The sequence below is a fragment of the Terrapene carolina genome, unplaced genomic scaffold (assembly GCF_002925995.2).
Source record: "Terrapene carolina triunguis isolate 2854851 unplaced genomic scaffold, T_m_triunguis-2.0 Scaffold93, whole genome shotgun sequence".
Lineage (NCBI taxonomy): Eukaryota > Metazoa > Chordata > Testudines > Emydidae > Terrapene > Terrapene triunguis.
The window spans coordinates 30,476,742-30,492,942 of record NW_020664444.1 but is presented as its reverse complement, the minus strand read 5'-3'; the positions used below and the strand labels follow the sequence as shown (position 1 = coordinate 30,492,942).

General features: G+C 53.1%; 1 protein-coding gene across 1 annotated transcript in view; it reads left to right on the top strand.

The window, feature by feature from the left end:
• MSS51 (MSS51 mitochondrial translational activator) overlaps positions 1-15,733 on the top strand; it is a 17,122-nt gene extending 1,389 nt beyond the window's left edge. Inside the window, exons 2-7 of the mRNA XM_026650821.2 lie at positions 1,989-2,200; positions 2,896-3,051; positions 5,332-5,456; positions 6,250-6,813; positions 14,563-14,656; positions 15,141-15,733. Of these exons, the coding sequence (XP_026506606.1) occupies positions 2,016-2,200; positions 2,896-3,051; positions 5,332-5,456; positions 6,250-6,813; positions 14,563-14,656; positions 15,141-15,369 (1,353 nt within the window). The 5' untranslated portion in view covers positions 1,989-2,015 and the 3' untranslated portion in view covers positions 15,370-15,733. The remainder of the gene's footprint in view (positions 1-1,988; positions 2,201-2,895; positions 3,052-5,331; positions 5,457-6,249; positions 6,814-14,562; positions 14,657-15,140) is intronic.
• Positions 15,734-16,201: the final 468 nt, after the last annotated feature.

Genomic DNA, 16,201 nt, shown 5'->3' with positions numbered 1-16,201 from the left:
TGGAGATCGGGGGTACCAGACTTGTTCCTTCTCTAGCTCTGGACCATGATCAGGCCCTTGTAAGGCTGACAGCAGGGCTCAGTTCTTTGCCAACCAGGTCAGCTGGCTGGGCTGAAAGCGTTTTCCTGGCTTTCAACCAGCTTTGCAAGCAAGGCAGGCACCGTCCACCTGTCAGCAGTTATTCCCCTAGGCCAGACCTCTGCGTGCATCTCCAGGCCCTGTTGAGAAACAGCAATGAACTTACTTATCATAAAGAGAAACCAGCCCGCTGTACAGATCACCTTTTCTTAGTCTATGCAAGTTCAGTGCTGGGAAAACGTGCCTGATTGCCAGCCCTGGAGCTGGAGTCCTCTCTCTACTAACAGAGCAGGTACAACACAGGCAGGGAAAGTGTAAGCTCTCTCCCCAGTGTGCCCCAGTCTTGCTCTGCAGGGACCTGTTCCAACACGGAGAGCTCACTCTATTCACTCAGTTCTTGTCTTCTCTGCTGGGACTGCACAAAAGGGGGCAAATGCTGCAAGTGCCAATTATGGTGGTGTCTTGGATGTTAGGAGCACCTTTCCATGGACACTACCATCTGATGTGTGGTCTGTATGAAACTGGTGGTAACTTTTGTACTACTGAGCTGGGCCAAGTTTGAACCTTTGATCTAGAAGTAAAAACACACCGCCCTTTTCTGAGCTGAGGATCTCAAAGCACCTTACAAGAAATGTTAGCAAATTAATTTTAAAAACCACTCTTGAGAGATAGATCATTACCACGCCCCTGTTGTACAAATGGGGAAAGTGAAGCACAGAGAGGGGCCGTCCTGTGCTCAGTGAGTCCGTGGTAGAGATGTGAAGAGAACCCAGGTCTCCTGACTTCCAACCCCCATGTTTTGGCCACAAGCTTATCCTTCCCTGAACCTGTCAGATCACTAGACCGTTAGCACAGACTTCCTTCCAACAGTGCCAACTAGAACCAGCCTGAGGACCTCCTACCCTGTGTCCTCCTCCACCTTCTGTGTCTCCTCTTGTGGGACCAGTTCTTTACACTGTGGGTCACCCCACCCTGGCTCTGTCTGCCCACACAGCGTGCAGCTATGGTAATAACACTACTGCATTCACCAGCGTGCCAACTTGGAGGACATTTGACATGGTCTTGTGCCACTGGCTAGTCAAGACACCTGCTGAGCTACCCTTAGTACTGGTCAGAGATGCACATGCATCTCATTGATTGCCATGGGAGCCTCCTGCGCACAGCCCAGAGCAGATTTGGGGGTCTGCTGTTAAAGGACTAGGCAAAACCAGAGGATGAAAGGGCTTCCTTCTCTCCTCCTGCTGCTGCTGGCATCCTCTTCAGAGGAGAGGTCACGGCCGCTGTGGGGGAACCAGAGCAAGAGCTATCTGAGAGGCTGAGTCAGTCAGTGCTGGCAGCTTGTGCTAAGCGATGACAGACGCGCCACCACGCTGATTTCCATCAGCGGCCAAGAGGCAAGCAGTGCATCTACAGCCCTCTGTCAAGGGGGCAAGAGAATGGACGGGCAACACGGCAGAGGAGGGAGGACAGCAGCTCCCTTCACAAGCAAGAACGTGGCCAAGTCATTGTTGGAGGGGTAGGTAGCGATACTAGCGAATAACGCCAGTCAGGGCAAACGCCTGAGGGAGTGGATGGACTCAAAAAGCCTGTGGTCTGAGAATATGCAGAGCAGAGCACCAACAGGCCCCCTTGTGGCTGTCTCATGCATCTGCAAGCCAGCAAAACCAGCCTCCGTCGCCTGTCTGCAACACACCTAGGGGTGAAAGACACACTACACAATAGTACCAGGCTCGCAGCCGTTTGCATGCTAGACCCTGCTGCTTTCCCTGCAGGTCGTTAAGTGGGGAGGACATCTCCAGCATACCAAGAAGAGGCATCCAGAGCTCAGGCACCATAGTCTGGGATAGATGGGGGGAGCCTGTTCAAGACCTCCGCAGTTATTCTCCTTTATTCATTCTCCTTATTTCCAGCCTGCCCAATTTCCAGCACTGACAGAAATGGCCCACAGAAACAAGGGCGCGACTTCCAAGTCCAGCCACTCCAAGAAGAAGCCTGCGGAAGAGCCAGTAATTACAAGCCACAACATGGACTCCCTGGGCTTCCAAGCTATGGATAGCAACGTCCCTGGTCTGTCGCAGGTCATCCTGAAGAAACTCAACATGAAGAGCTATGACGAATACAAGTGAGTAATGCCGGGGTGCCCCGTGGCTTCTGCACAAGGTGTGTGCTGCCATCTGAACACCCGCATGGCACACGACCTCAGACACCTCTAGGACTGTCTCCACTAGCCACTGGGAGCATTAGACTGCTGGATGGCCTGAGGGAAAGAGCAAAGCAAACACTATGTGCCCCTTGGCTAGAGGGGAGCTTGGTGGACTGATAGGGCCACTTCCAGTGAAAAGAAAGTTAAACTCCCTTGTTCTCAAAGGATCAGAACATCATGCCCTGTTGGTTCATACCCTAGTAGGGATAAAGTTCTCTCTCCTAAGGGGTCCTCAGATGAGGCCTGGCCCTGCCAGTTCATATCAACATGTGGCTATAACTTCCCTTCAGTTCAGAACAGTCTCTGATCATACCAAGCATGGATAAAGGCATCCGATCAGGACAATCTCTGCTAGCTGCCATCAGGGCATTGATAACATTCGGGCTGGCCCCTACAACAGAAGCCCTCATCAAAGCTGTGGTAATGAATTCATACTGCAGCAGTGATGAAGCAGCATACAGTACCCCCCTGCAAGTTGAGCTGATGCTAACATCTTCCATTACACAGCATCTTTGGGCCAGTCTTGTCGCTATGAAAGGACCACGCTAGGACAAGGTTGGGTTGTGCCCTGCTCGCCTTTCATCGACTTTGCTACTTTGGCTGTTTTCCTGCAGGTCTGCCATGGATGGGAAGAAGCTGGGGATGGATTTCGGGATCCGGACTTATTTTGACATGTTTCAAAAAATGGAGGACACCTTCAAATTCTGTGCTGAGTGCAAGAAACTCCCCGATGCCCTCCCTGACCCTAGAAGCCTCCGGCGATGCAAAAGGTACTCAACAGCACCCAGTGTGTGGCTGAGGGCGGCTATAAAGGACTGAGCCATAGCATAAGGCAAGATCCTTCCCTTGTCCCCAGTGGAAATATTCCCAGAATATCTATGGTAGGGTTACCATATTTCAGCAAGTAAAAAAGAGGACGGGAGGAGCCCCGCCCCCGTCCTGCCCTAGCCCCGCCCCTGCCCCTCCCACTTCCCACCCCCCTCAGAACAACCAACCCTCCCCCCGCTCCTTGTTCCCTCAACTGCCCCCCAGGACTCCACCCCCTACCTAAGCCTCCCTGCCTCTTGTCCCCTGACTGCCCCCTCCTGAGACCCTCCCCCCATCCTAACTGGCCCCCTAGGACCCTACCCCCTACCTGTACCCTGACTGCCCCAATCCTTATCCCCACCCCCACCCCCAGACAGACCCCTGGGACTCCCACGCCCCATCCAACCACTCCCCACCCCCAGAACTCCCGACCCATCTAAACCCCTCTGCTCCCTGTCCCCTGACTGCTCCGATCCCCCTCCCCACCCCTGCCACCTGACAGCCCCCCCCCAGAACTCCCAAACACCCCACCCCGCTCCTTGTCCCCTGACTGCCCCCTCCTGGGACCCCTGCTCCTAACTGCCCTCCAGAACCCCACCCCCTACCTAAGCCTCCCTGTTCCTTTTCCCCTAACTGCCCCCTCCTGAGACCGCCCCACCCTGACTGCCCCCCTAGGATCCTACCCCCTACCTGTACCCTGACTGCCCAAAACCTTATCCACACCCCCCAGAAAGCCCCCCCAAACTCCCGACCCCCCCGTCTCTTGACTGCCCCCTCCAAAACCTCCCTGCCCCTTCTCCGACCCCCTGGCCCCCTTGTTGTTGGCCTTCGCCTAATGGCTCTGTGAATTTGCTCAGGAACGGCCTGAGCCGTTCCTCCCGGCACGCTGGGCAGCAGTGGAGGAGGAGCAGGGGAGGAGCTCCAGACTGCCGGAGGCGATCTGCGAATGCAGGGAGGGAGGGAATCTCTGCTGCAGGGAAAGCGGAGGAGGGGCTCTCTGGCTGTCGGAGCCCCATGTAAGTGGCACCATCCGGCCGGCTGCCTTGTTAGCCGAGCGCTCTCTGCGGGGGGGGAAAGTCCGGACATTTACAAATTCCCCCCGGACGCTATTTTTAGTTCAAAAAGCCGGACATGTCTGGGGGAATCCGGACGAATGGTAACCCTAATCTATGGGAACAGGACGACAATTCCTTCTAACATAGGGTATGTCTACACTACAGGATTAATCCGAATTTAGATAATTCGAATTTGGGAAACAGGTTGTATAAATTCGATTGTGCGCGGCCACACTAAGCACCTTAATTCGGTTTTAAACCACATTAATTCGGTGGTGTGCGGCCACACTACCCCATTAACTTAAATACAGTAATTCGGTGGTGTGCGTCCACACTAACCCTAATTCGAATTAACAAAATCGATTTAGGCTCTACTCCGTTCGTCGAGGTGGAGTACAGAAATCGATTTAAAGGGCCCTTTAATTCGAATTAACTGGCTCTGTAGTGTGGACGGGTGAAGGGTTAATTCGGATTAAGGCAGCTAAATCCGAATTAAAGTCCTAGTGTAGACCAGGCCATAGAGGCTTAGCTAGGCTTCTGAATGGGGCCCCATAATAGAGGTTACTCCTCTGAGTAGCAGCTGGGTGCATCTGTTTTTTTTTTTTTTTTTTTAATTCCTCAGGACCGGATCCAAAGTCAATGAGAGTCATTCCATTAACTTCAGTGAGAACAGGCCCTCGGTGTCTAAACCTCTGCACTCTCTGGCTATCATGGGTGGAGGATGAGATGTTGCAGGGGGTATAACTGAGGACAGGGGGCGTAGCTGCCCCTTGGTGGGTAGCTTGTACATGATTCCAATGATGCTGCCTGGCTGCCTTCTGCATGAAGGCGGCAGTACCAACTCAGTGGGCGACAGCTGATAAGTGAGGCGCTCTCTGTTCTTACCAGCCCCTTTGAAAGACATTGCAACAGCACCAAGGCCAAACTAATCCCTGGTGTAACCCCAATGGATCAATGAAGTTACCCCAGGAACAAATTCTTGTATTTATGTCTCATGTTCACATGCAGGGATAGGTAAGGGCAAGAATGCTGTGCAGTCCAGAGGGAGCCCATCAACTCATGCACTGAGTATTGGTCTCCTTGGGGCAGCTCTCTCAGGCTCACTCTCCTATCAGGTGCTAGGATGTATCTTGAATTTGCTGCCTGGTGGAGCACCATATTCTTTCTCCTCTCTCCTGCTCCCTCTAGGTGCCAGAACGTGTATTACTGCAACTCAGAGTGCCAACGGGCCAACTGGCCTGTGCACAAGAAGTTGTGTAAGAAGCTGAGGTTGGTAGCTCTTGACCGGCTGGTAGAATGGCTCGTCTTCACAGGTAGGTTTGCTGCCTATATTCAACAGAAGGGGACAAGGGGTCCACTTTGACTGGGTCAAAGCTGGCTGGGCCATCTGCAGCCAGAGGCCATTTGACTGTCTTAGTGCAGATTCATGCAGGAAGCAAGCCTCCAAGTAGATGGTAAGAAGATTGCACCAAGAAGGGAATTGGGCCTGGGGAAACCCCCCACTTCGTCACAGGGTCTCATGGTGGATTCTATCCAGACCTGCTCACGTTCCCTCCCCAGCTCCCAGACCTTTGTGGCTTGCCTGGGTTTCCATGATATCAGTGACAAGCACTGAGGGCTGTCTTTGAAGCCTGACAGAGCCCTGTCATGCTGTGAAGCCAAGCAAGGTGGTGTCTGGATACCACTGAGTGTTAGCTAGGGGGAATCCAGGAATTGCACACACACAGAGACTCATAGCTGCAGGGGCTTCCAGTCTCCTCATTAGGGGATTTGTAGAGTCCTGCATACCTGCAGCTGCTCTCCTAGTTTGGCTTGAAGACTCCTGGGTTCTCTGGGGTTCCAACATCCTTCACAGAGTTGATGGCTCAGACATCCGTTATACAGTCAGCTCCTTCATCTCCCTATTGTTTCCCCTTCATTACCACACAACATATCCTTGTTCACTGGCAGGGCTGCTCTGGGCTCAGCACTTCCTGTTAAGCTGAATGGCAGAGCTTCAAGCGCTGTCTTTTTAAAGGGATGATACCCTTATCCAGGGAAAAAGATCAGTACAGCCTGGGGAAGTCTGCAGCACTGAACTGAGAATTTCTGGGGTTCTCCTTCTAGGTGACATCCCATTCCCCACAGCGACCTGGACAAAGCGCATACAGGAGGTGAAAAGCTGGGAAGACTGGTTCTCCATGCAGGAGCACCTGGAAGAAAAGCTGAGCGCTATACTGACTGGGCGTTATATGAACATCCTCTGGGCCAACGTGGGGAAGCCAAAGCCAGAGGAGGGAGAGCTGCTGGAGTCTGTCAAACGGCTGACCACAGACTTCCAGTCCAGGCCGATCACCATCGGCTTGGCACTGCATGCTTTCGGCATTGATCTCTATACCAAGCCTGTCACGGTGCATGTCATAGGGGCTTCCCATATCGAGACCCTCAACACCCGGGTGACAGATTATGATGAGCTGACACGGGTGTTTCCTGGGCACCAGGGCATCGAGGTAGTAATGGTGGGAGTCAATGTGGTAGATGGACCCATCATGAGGCCTCCGCTGACAGCGTTTGGACCCAGGGGAAGAGTCTATCTCAGCAGCTACAAGTCGCTTTATCCTGACTTCTGGGAATCCCAGGTGGAGACTCATCAGGCTGCCCGCCCAGACCTTGTGGTGGGCTTTCATCCAGGTGAGTGTACAGACAGAGGCTAACTACTGTCTCAAATGGTGCTGCCCTCCCCACTGATACTGCCCATCTGGGGCAGCGCTCCTCGGGTCCCTCCTTCTAGGCCCAATCAATGCTGCCCTTCAGATTTCCTGCTCCTCCCTGACAGCTCCCCCTCCCCCCAAATCTCCTCTCCTGCAGCTTGTTTCTGCACCCTCTGTTATCACCACACCCCGTGGCTGGGTTTCCTCCTGCTGACCTTCTCCACTTCCAGATGGTAGGGAACACTCAGATTGACAAGGACTTGGGGCAATGTAGCAAAGCGAAGACCCACTGGCACGGCACCTCCTGCTGGTCATCTGGGAATTAGCTCTTTTCCAGCATATGGAGCACTCTCTGCAGGTCAATGTCTCACCTGCCACTGGCCCCGTGTCCCTCCCGGACCCCGGTACCCTTTACCTCAGGGTTCTGCCTCAGCAGTACCCCCACGCTCTGGGTCTCCCCTCCCAGGGGAACCCCCAACCCTCTATACCCACCTTGCCTCAGTGACTACTGCCAGTCATCATCTAGCCCCCGCTCACTGGGGCAACTGCAGTCTGTAATGGCCACTCACCATTGGCAATGGGGTAGGACCAGCTGCCTCTTCCTATCCCCAGGCTACACCTCTGCAGCCCCAGTACCTCTGTAGGCCTTTGCCAAGGCCTGCAGCCTGGGGGTTTACCAGGCTGGAGCTCCCCCCAGCTCCTCTTGCTCTTTTCCCCAGCACTGCTCTGCTCTGCTCTGCTCTGCTTCAGATACCTTGCTCCCAGGCAGCTAGCCCTTCCCACTCCAGGGCTAGAATGAGACTCCTCCCAGTTCCTGGCCCCCAGCCCTCTTATCAGGGCCAGCTGGGCCCTGATTGGCTGGCCACAGCTTGGCTGCTTCCCCAATCAGCCTAGCTTGGCTGCTTTTAACCCCTGTTATACAGGAGTGGGGCAGCCACTCCACTACAGGCAACATAAAGCAAAAAGAAGGGAGAGATACCAAGACAACATCTTCTCAATGGTGATACCAAGGAGGCTCTGGGGGTTAAAGGCCAGAATGACTGAAAAGATTTCAACTGTTCCTTTCTGCCATGCAAGAAGAATTCCCACCGGGCTTTGTGGGCTGGGGATTGATGGCATAGTCCAACTTTGCATGGGTCAGCTTGCATCCTGCAACCCCAGCTTAGCAGGACAGTTAGAGACTCCTGGGTTTACACAACGTGATGTCGTTGCACTGACCCATTGTCAATGACATACTGAGGCTCATATGGCAACATGGTGACTCAGCATCAAGGTGTTAGAATGTGCTGGGAGCATTTTTGTACCAAAGGACAGTGTTAGGAAAGGGCGGCCTTGCTTAGTGTATATTCCTCCTAGAGCTTGGCTTGCCTTTTTTTTTTTAAATGTCTCTGCTCCGAAGCATTGTGCCACAGGCTTTAGTATTTAATGCACCATACTCGCTGGATCCTTCATGTGTTTAACCAGGATCAGAAGATTTCCTCATAACATCTTTATAATGGCTTACACATAGAGAGCCTTGGATCTGATGATCTCAAAACACTTTAAAAAGGCAGGGATTGTATAGATGGGGAAACTGAGGCACAAAGTGTTGTTTTTTTTAACTGACTTTCCCAAGGGCACACAGCAAGTCAGTGGCAGAATTGGGACTGGAACCCTGGAGTCCTGACTCCCACTGCCCTGCCCTAGCCACTAGATATTGCTGCCTCATATATGCCACAGTATATGATTTTTGAGAGCCAGTGCTCTCTTATCATCAACCAAGTTCCTTGTGACTTGCATTTGCCTTCTGCTGGGACAATGACATGAACCAAGAGCTCAGCAACACTGCAGACAGTGGCTGTGGTAGCCTATATCCTGGGAAAGGAGGAGGCAAACCCAGGTACTTTGTTAGCTCCTAGTCAGATTGCTTTTTAACTTTGTTGCCATATGCCATTAGGGACTAGCTGCCACAGGAAGTGCCACATAGCCAGGATCTCATAGGCCTAATATCACAGCTCAGCCAGGCTATCAAGATTTCAGTCCAGATGTCTGCTGCCCCCTAGCAAGCACAGCCAAGAATGGTGTGCGCTTTCCCCCTCTGCGTATGCCAGACCCACTGTGTGCTTTCTAGATACCCTGGGACGTCACCAGGAGCCCAGTCTATTGGAAAGTGGAGACAGGCCTGAATCAGATAATCAGATTGGGACTCCTCTCCTGCCTTGCGCATCCCGCTCTGAACCCTGTGGATCAGCCCAGTCTCTGAACTGAGAATCCAGCCCGGAGGGAAGTTTGCAAGTGGTTAGGAAGTTTGAAGGCGTAGTTACCCTGGCCCTAGCACTAGTGCCTGCTGCAGTTGGGCTTAGCGTTAGAGCCTGCAGCTGTGATGCAGCAGCACAGAATGCTGCCCTGGTGGGGAGATAGACCCCCCCAGAGAGAGGGCAGCTCGAGCTGCGGAGGGGGCTCAGATTCTGCCAGAGAGGAGGCCATTGGAAGGCGGTTAAAGAACACAGCGGCACTGGGGTAAAAAGTAGGGTTACCATACGTCCGTTTTTTCCCGGACATGTCCGGCTTTTCGGCACTCAAACCCCCGTCCGGGGGGAATTGCCAAAAAGCTGAACATGTCCGGGAAAATGCCGGCCAGGCACTTCCCCTCCCGCGGCGGCTCTGCTCCTCCCCGACTCTTCGGCTCTGTTTAAGAGCCGGGCTGCCCGAAGCCCGAGCACTACCGGCTTCACGGTTTCCCGGGCAGCCTTCAGACCCTGCGCCCCCGGCTGGGCACTTCCCCTCCCGGGCTCCAGCTGCGCTGGGGAAGCGCCGGCCGGGGGCGCAGGGTCTGGGGGCTGCCCGGCAAACCGTGAAGCCGGTAGTGCTCGGGCAGCCCTTTCCGCGTGGCTGGGAGTGGGAGGGAGGAGGGGGCGGAGTTAGGGCAGGGAAGGGGCGGAGTTGGGGCGGGGCTGGGGTGGGAAATGGGCGGGGCCAGGACCCCGTGGAGGGTCCTCTTTTTTTATTTGTTAAGTATGGTAACCCTAGTAAAAAGGAGATTTGCTGAGGAAGCTGGATATGAAGGGCCGTGTGGGGCACAGAGCGTGTGACCGGTGAGGTTGATCACTGGGACACTGACAGAGGGAATAAAGTTTAGGCATCGGGGGAACAGGCATGGATCTCTGGGGAGGCACTGTCACTTGTGGGTGAACCTGCTGGAAAGAGGTGTGGTCGTAGCAGCATCGGCTCAAAGGAGCATCACAAGCCGGAGAAGTCAGGACAGCCGGGGTGAAACTAGACTTTGTAGTCAGAGGGAGGAAGAGTTGAGTCCTCCCTGAGAGTGACACAGCATGTTGGCAAAGTTTCTTTCCTTGCGCTGGTTATTTACAGTTTATTATTTTCCTAAACAAGTATTTGATGTTACTTCATAGTATTTATGTTCTTTCTTAATTTTGGGGGTTTCCTTTACAAAGTTTCAGGTTATCTGGAAGTGGGTTGTAGCCCACGAAAGCTTATGCTCTAATAAATTTGTTAGTCTCTAAGGTGCCACAAGTACTCCTGTTCTTTTTGTGGATACAGACTAACACGGCTGCTACTCTGAATCCATTGCATGGGTTTGCCTCTGCCTCTCCTCACAGTCGGCATAGCCTGCCTGAGGCCTGCATCACTGCACTGGCCAATCGAGGCTGGAAAGGGCAGGAAATACTCACAAGCACGTAGAAATGGCCAGAGAATTACAAGGGTTTGTAACATATCAGCACTTTTATTTAAAAGAAAGAGAAAGGCCTAGGATATGAAAGCACAGACATGGCACAACCTATTGCAGAAGTAAATGGTGCTAGGCTAAGCCCAAAGAGCAAAGGCAGCCTCTGCAGAGGGATCTGGAGCTAAATCAGGTGTAAATCAGCACCACTCCATTGACTCCACTGGAGTCAGCTGAGGATCTGGCCCTTTAGAACCCCTCTGATCTGCTGCTTTCCCGCTCTGTGAAGACATGGCAAGGCAGTTTGGGGCTGTAGTAAATCAGCCATGAGTTTAGCTCAGGCAATGAGTTCTGAATCTGGAAGTGTGGGGGTGGGGTGAAGAGAAAGCTCAGAAAGCCTGTTTATGGAAAAGTGCTTTTAAGATCATCACTAAATAAGTCCGTGAGCTAATGGAAATGGAATGCATCTGGGGAAAATATATCTGTCCCAGTAGGTGCTACATAGAGTAATCCAGAGCTTAGTCTTTAGGAGAGAGGATGCAAGGTCGGATCCAGGCAAATGGTTTTAACTCATTGCAGGGGTGTTGTCAGGACAGCGCAGCAGGCTAGGAGTCTTTTTCTAAAAGACTGGGGCAGTGGCATGGGGAGCTGTGAAATGATCTAATCAGAGGCAGATGGCAAAGATCGAGGTAACTGCAGAAGCCCTGACAGTCTGTTCACAGTAAGTGGGGTCAAGAAGCCAGCAAGGTGTTTGGAGTTGGGTGTGAGGAATATCCAGGCAGAGAGGTGGCCCTAGAGTTTTAAAGTTCACCTGGTGTAGCAGAGTGCACCACTCACCGCTGGGCTGACGCCACCTCCTGGTCACTCTGGGGATTAACTCAAGGCCTATGACCCCCTGTCCGTGGTTTGTGCACCATCACTGCTGTCAGCCTGCAGCCCCTCTCACAGCCTCAGGAACCACAGTGTCCTCTTTGTGGCTTGGCCCTCCAGCCATGTCTCTATCCTTTTGGGGGGGGGGGGGGGGAGAGATTAGCTCCTCAATAGTCACTGCCTCAGTGCCACTCACCCAGTGGCTGGAAGGGGAACCCAGGCCCACCATCTACTGTGGGTTCCAGCCCAGGGACCCTCAGCTCAGCAGCCTGGGCCATCTCTTCCAGACCTAACTGCTCTGTCCCTGGGCTGCTTCCAACTACTGGTTCCCCTTTTATTCCTGGGCCTACCAGTTCCCAAAGCCCCCTCCCCTTTTCCCAGGGAGTGACTGCAGCCTGCCCACCCCACTCGCTCCTCCATGTCTTCTGGCAGTGTCTGCTTTTTCCCAGCAGCCTCTTCCCCTTCCAGCTCCTGGGCTTTATAGGCCCTGCCTATTCCTGCCCAGTTGAACCTCCTTAATTAACTGCCTAATTGGTTAATTGGCCCATCTGGCCTGCATTAAACCCTGCAGGGTGAGTGTGGGGTAGATGCCTCATCACACCGGACCTAAATGACTCTCTTACATGTTCCACCAAAGAACTGTGTTGCTCAGTTGAATCGATCACCAACCCAACCAAAACAAGCCAGGGAACCTTTAGTGAAGTCCTCTCTCTGCTTTTGCCATCTACAACCATGTCCGCCAGCCAGAAACCTCTTCTCTGTACTTCAGCCCAAAACATGCAACCGTAACCATCTAGGTATGCAGCCCCTATTGCCATGGTATATGGATGGCTTTATCCACCCCACACACTCTGAAGTAGGGAAGTGCTCTTATCCCCATTTTATAGAGGGGAACTGAGGCACAGAGAGAATGAGGCCAGGTCTAGACTAGAAATTTAGCTGGTATGGTAATGTTGGTTAGGAGTGCGGTTTTATTTATGATCTTCCTAGGGTGGCAAAAGCCCTAGTGCAAACACAGTTGTAGCTTATTTCATTTGGGGAACCAGGATTAGCTATACTGGCAATAGCACTCTTTTGTCAATGGAAGCTGTGTCTTTCACTAGAAGGGTTGACTGGCATAGCTGTATTAACAAAGCCTTTCTAGTATAGACTAAGCAATGTGCCCCAAGGTCACACAGGGAGTATGTGGAAGAGCAGGGAACTGAATTCAGATCTTCCAAGTCCCAGACTAGCGCCCTAACCACTGAACCATCCTTAACTCAAACATCAACTGCTGGAAGAACAAAACACAATCTCGGAGCTCCCCTGTTACCGCACCTAAATAACAAGACCGCGATCGATAACTGTTCAGAATGATCAATACTGCTATAGATTGCTAAGTAAACAGTGTCCAATGTTACCCTCTCAAACCATCCACTAAAGAACCTGCGCTGCACAAGCATGCTCTTCTTCAACATGGCACTGGGTCAACACTCAGAACAATCCAAATCGGCCATTTCTGACTGGGGTGTGCTTTGTGGAGGGCAGAGACATGCGTTATGGGAGGTGGGTGTGCATGTTGTAAGGTGGAGGAAGGGGAAAATCCTAGTTGTAGGTTACAAAGGTTGGGTGAGAATGTAACTGGTGTGCTTCTGGGTTTGGGGGTTGTGTTTTTAGGCTGTGGATTTAGGCACCCTCTGGTGGCTTTTACCAAAGATTCTGGTTTGGTGGCATGTGCGTGTGCACACACACATGCACATATTATTCTGTTGTAGCCCTTGGTTTCTCAGTATTAAGGCCCAGATCCTCAAAGGTATTTAAGCATCTGACTGAAATCAAAGGCACCTATGTACCTTTGAGGATCTGGGCCTACGGCCCTCTGTTCATGGTCATCCCCTTGCTGGTATGTCTACACTACGGAGACGATAGCTATGCTGGCCTAGCCTCATAGTGTAGACGCAGCCTCCACTGACAGAAGGAGATTCTGTCAGTCTAGGAATACCACCTCCCCAAACGAAGTCAGCTCTGTAGACAGAAGCCCTCTATGGTTGACAAAGCTGCATCTCCACTAGGGATTTTGTCAGCATAGCTATGTCGGTCAGTGGTGTGGTTTTCACACCCATTACCGATAGAGTTATGCCAATCTAATGTTTCAGTATGGACCGAGCCTCATGCCTGAGCTAGACTGTAAAAGCCATGGAGCAGCGAGCTGCCATATTCTACCTGTCTGCAAAGCATCAAGCAGGCATCTAGCGTTGTTAATAAACAGACTCAATAATACCACAACACAAAAGCATCAGTTGCAAGCAATGAAAAATACCTGTGGTTTCCTCTGTTTGCAGCCATGTAGATCATTGCATAAGAGGCACAGGCTATTGGCTGGAACAGAGAACTGGGAGTCAAGATCCCAGGCTTTTAGTCTTGGCTCTGGGCAAGGTCTATGGCTCTGTGCCTCAGCTTCCCCAGCTGTAAAATGGGGATATCTCACAGGTGTTGTACCATGCTTTGGGGCCCTGGAAGGAAAGGTATAGCAGTGCAAAGGCTTTTTATTATCCCTTAGCCAGCAGTTTGAAGGTACTGTGGATTGACTGACCCGCTGTGTCCTCCAGGACCAACTTGTTGGCATCATGTTGGGATCCAATGTTCCCATAAGAGGAAGACAGTCAGCATGCCGGTGTGCCATGATGGCATTTTGCTGGCCGTACGCTAGCACCAGGACAATAACACTGCAAGCAGGGGGCTGGCCTGGTAGAGCCAGAGGGAGCCTGTGAAATCCCCAATGGCTCACAAGCTGGGAATGCTTCTCAATCCCCCACTCCCAAAACACTGCTCCGGTCAGCTCATTCCATCCAGGGTGTCCTAGCTGGGGGCAGGCGAGACAGCTGCATGAACAGCATTCCTTGTCACCGCTCCCTGCTGAGAAAACTCCAGGGGCTTGTTGCGCCTGCCCCTCCTCGTGGGAGACATTGAAGTCATGGGAGCTACTTGTTTGCAAGGCGGGGAGAACAGGGCCTCCTGGAAACATGATGCTATGCAGGGGATGGGACAATGGGGTGGCAGTGCGTGTATGCCTGAGCATGAGCACACACGCAGCTTCAGCACCTACCACAGCAAGGGCCTCAACCTGCTTCCAGTGACACCAGAGGCACGACTGCTATTGGCCTCACTGGGCAGGGGATCAGGCTCCAAAGCTTTCTGGTGTCCTTCCCTCTGCAGGATTACATGCCTGCCTGGATGTAATGGAAGGCTGGCTCCCCACACTGCTGCTGCTGCGGGACTACAAGATCCCCACCCTCTTCACCGTCTACAAGTAAGAAAGGCCCTTCCCCCTGCTTTCCCTTGGGGGGCTGAGTACATGTGGGGCTCTGCTGTCCTGTGCCCCAGAATCCTCCAGACAGTCATTTGCATGAGATGTCTGCTTTCTGAACCAGTCAGCTTGTTGCAAGTCACCTTATAACAGGCTGTATTTGGCTATTAGCGCCTGACTCTGTTTTAAACTGCTAAGAGAGCATTTTGGCAGCTGCCACTGTCAGAGCACTGCAGTGACGGTGGTGCTGCTGGAGCCCTGGCGAGCAGTGACAGGGCACTGCTGTGGGGGACGCTCACGATGCTGGAGTCCCAGCTGGCACCGATGGGGCACTGCTGTGGGGAAGCTCACACTGCAAGTCTCCTGGTGCAGTGTCAGGGCCCTGGTGTTTTACTCCAGCAGGGGTCAAATCCCAGGAGGTGTCTGGGGGGTCAGGGCTGGGGTGAGGTTGGCAGTGTGCTAACTGTGCCCCATCCCCTCCCGACAGCGAGCAGGAGCTGAAGTACTCCCTGAAAATCCTGACAGAGCTGGAGACCCAGATCACAAGCTACGGAGCCAATCCCTTCGCCTCTCTCAAGCCGGAGCAGGTCTATTCCAACCCCAACAAGTCACCCATCTACTGCAGCGCCTACTACATCATGTGCCACGGGCTGGCTGGCACCCCGGATGAGCCAGATATGGGGGGGATAGACGGGGCTGAGGACAGAGGGGAGTAGAGAGGAGACACCTTTGCTATACGTGCTGTCAGCTACTGCCACCTTCCCAGCCAGAGTGCAGGACTCTTTCTGAGTCCCTCCTCCCCAGGCTCCCAGCCAGCACTGGACAGGGAATCTCCATGCTCCAGCCCAGGCAGGAGAGCTGCGTGCTTGGGCTGTGCAGTGCAGGGGACCTGGGAGGTGGGTGGGCCTTTTCCAGGGGGCTGTAAAGCATACTTCAGATAGTGCCCTCTGCTGGACAGGGCTGTGTGTTACAGTGATGCATCAGCAACATGGAAGAGGATCCTTCCAGGTAATAATAAATATCACCAGGGTCTTGCTCTCCTATAGTGCTAGCTGGTAGCAGATCTCAAAGGAGCTGGGATCATAAAGCATGTAGTTACTAGGGCAGCATCCAGGGTGGCTACTCCTGACTGCCGGTGCCAGCCTTTGGGGGTCCATGTGCCTGGTGTCAGCTCCCCAGCTACTACCTTAGCCCACAGGTGAGAATGCCCGTCTCAGCTCAACGGGGGGCTCTGGGGAAAGGCTTCCACCCTGCCCTGGCACCCAGCGTGCAAACAGGCACTTGCTCCCACTCAACCAAGGACGGGGCACCCAGCCAAGAGCCACCGTCTCTGGGGCCTGGGCCCAAGTTACAACCCCACCCTGTTTATTCTGCCTGTTCATTTCCAGGAGCTACAGCAGCTCCACTTGGCGCATGGGGAAGGTGTTGTCCCCTTAGGCCAGAGGAACATCTGGATCGTGGAAGGGGCAGGTAGTTAGCTCCCTGGGGCTCTGGAATGAGACTGGAGGTGGTATTGCCATGTAGTGAACACATCTGGCTTGGGAGTTT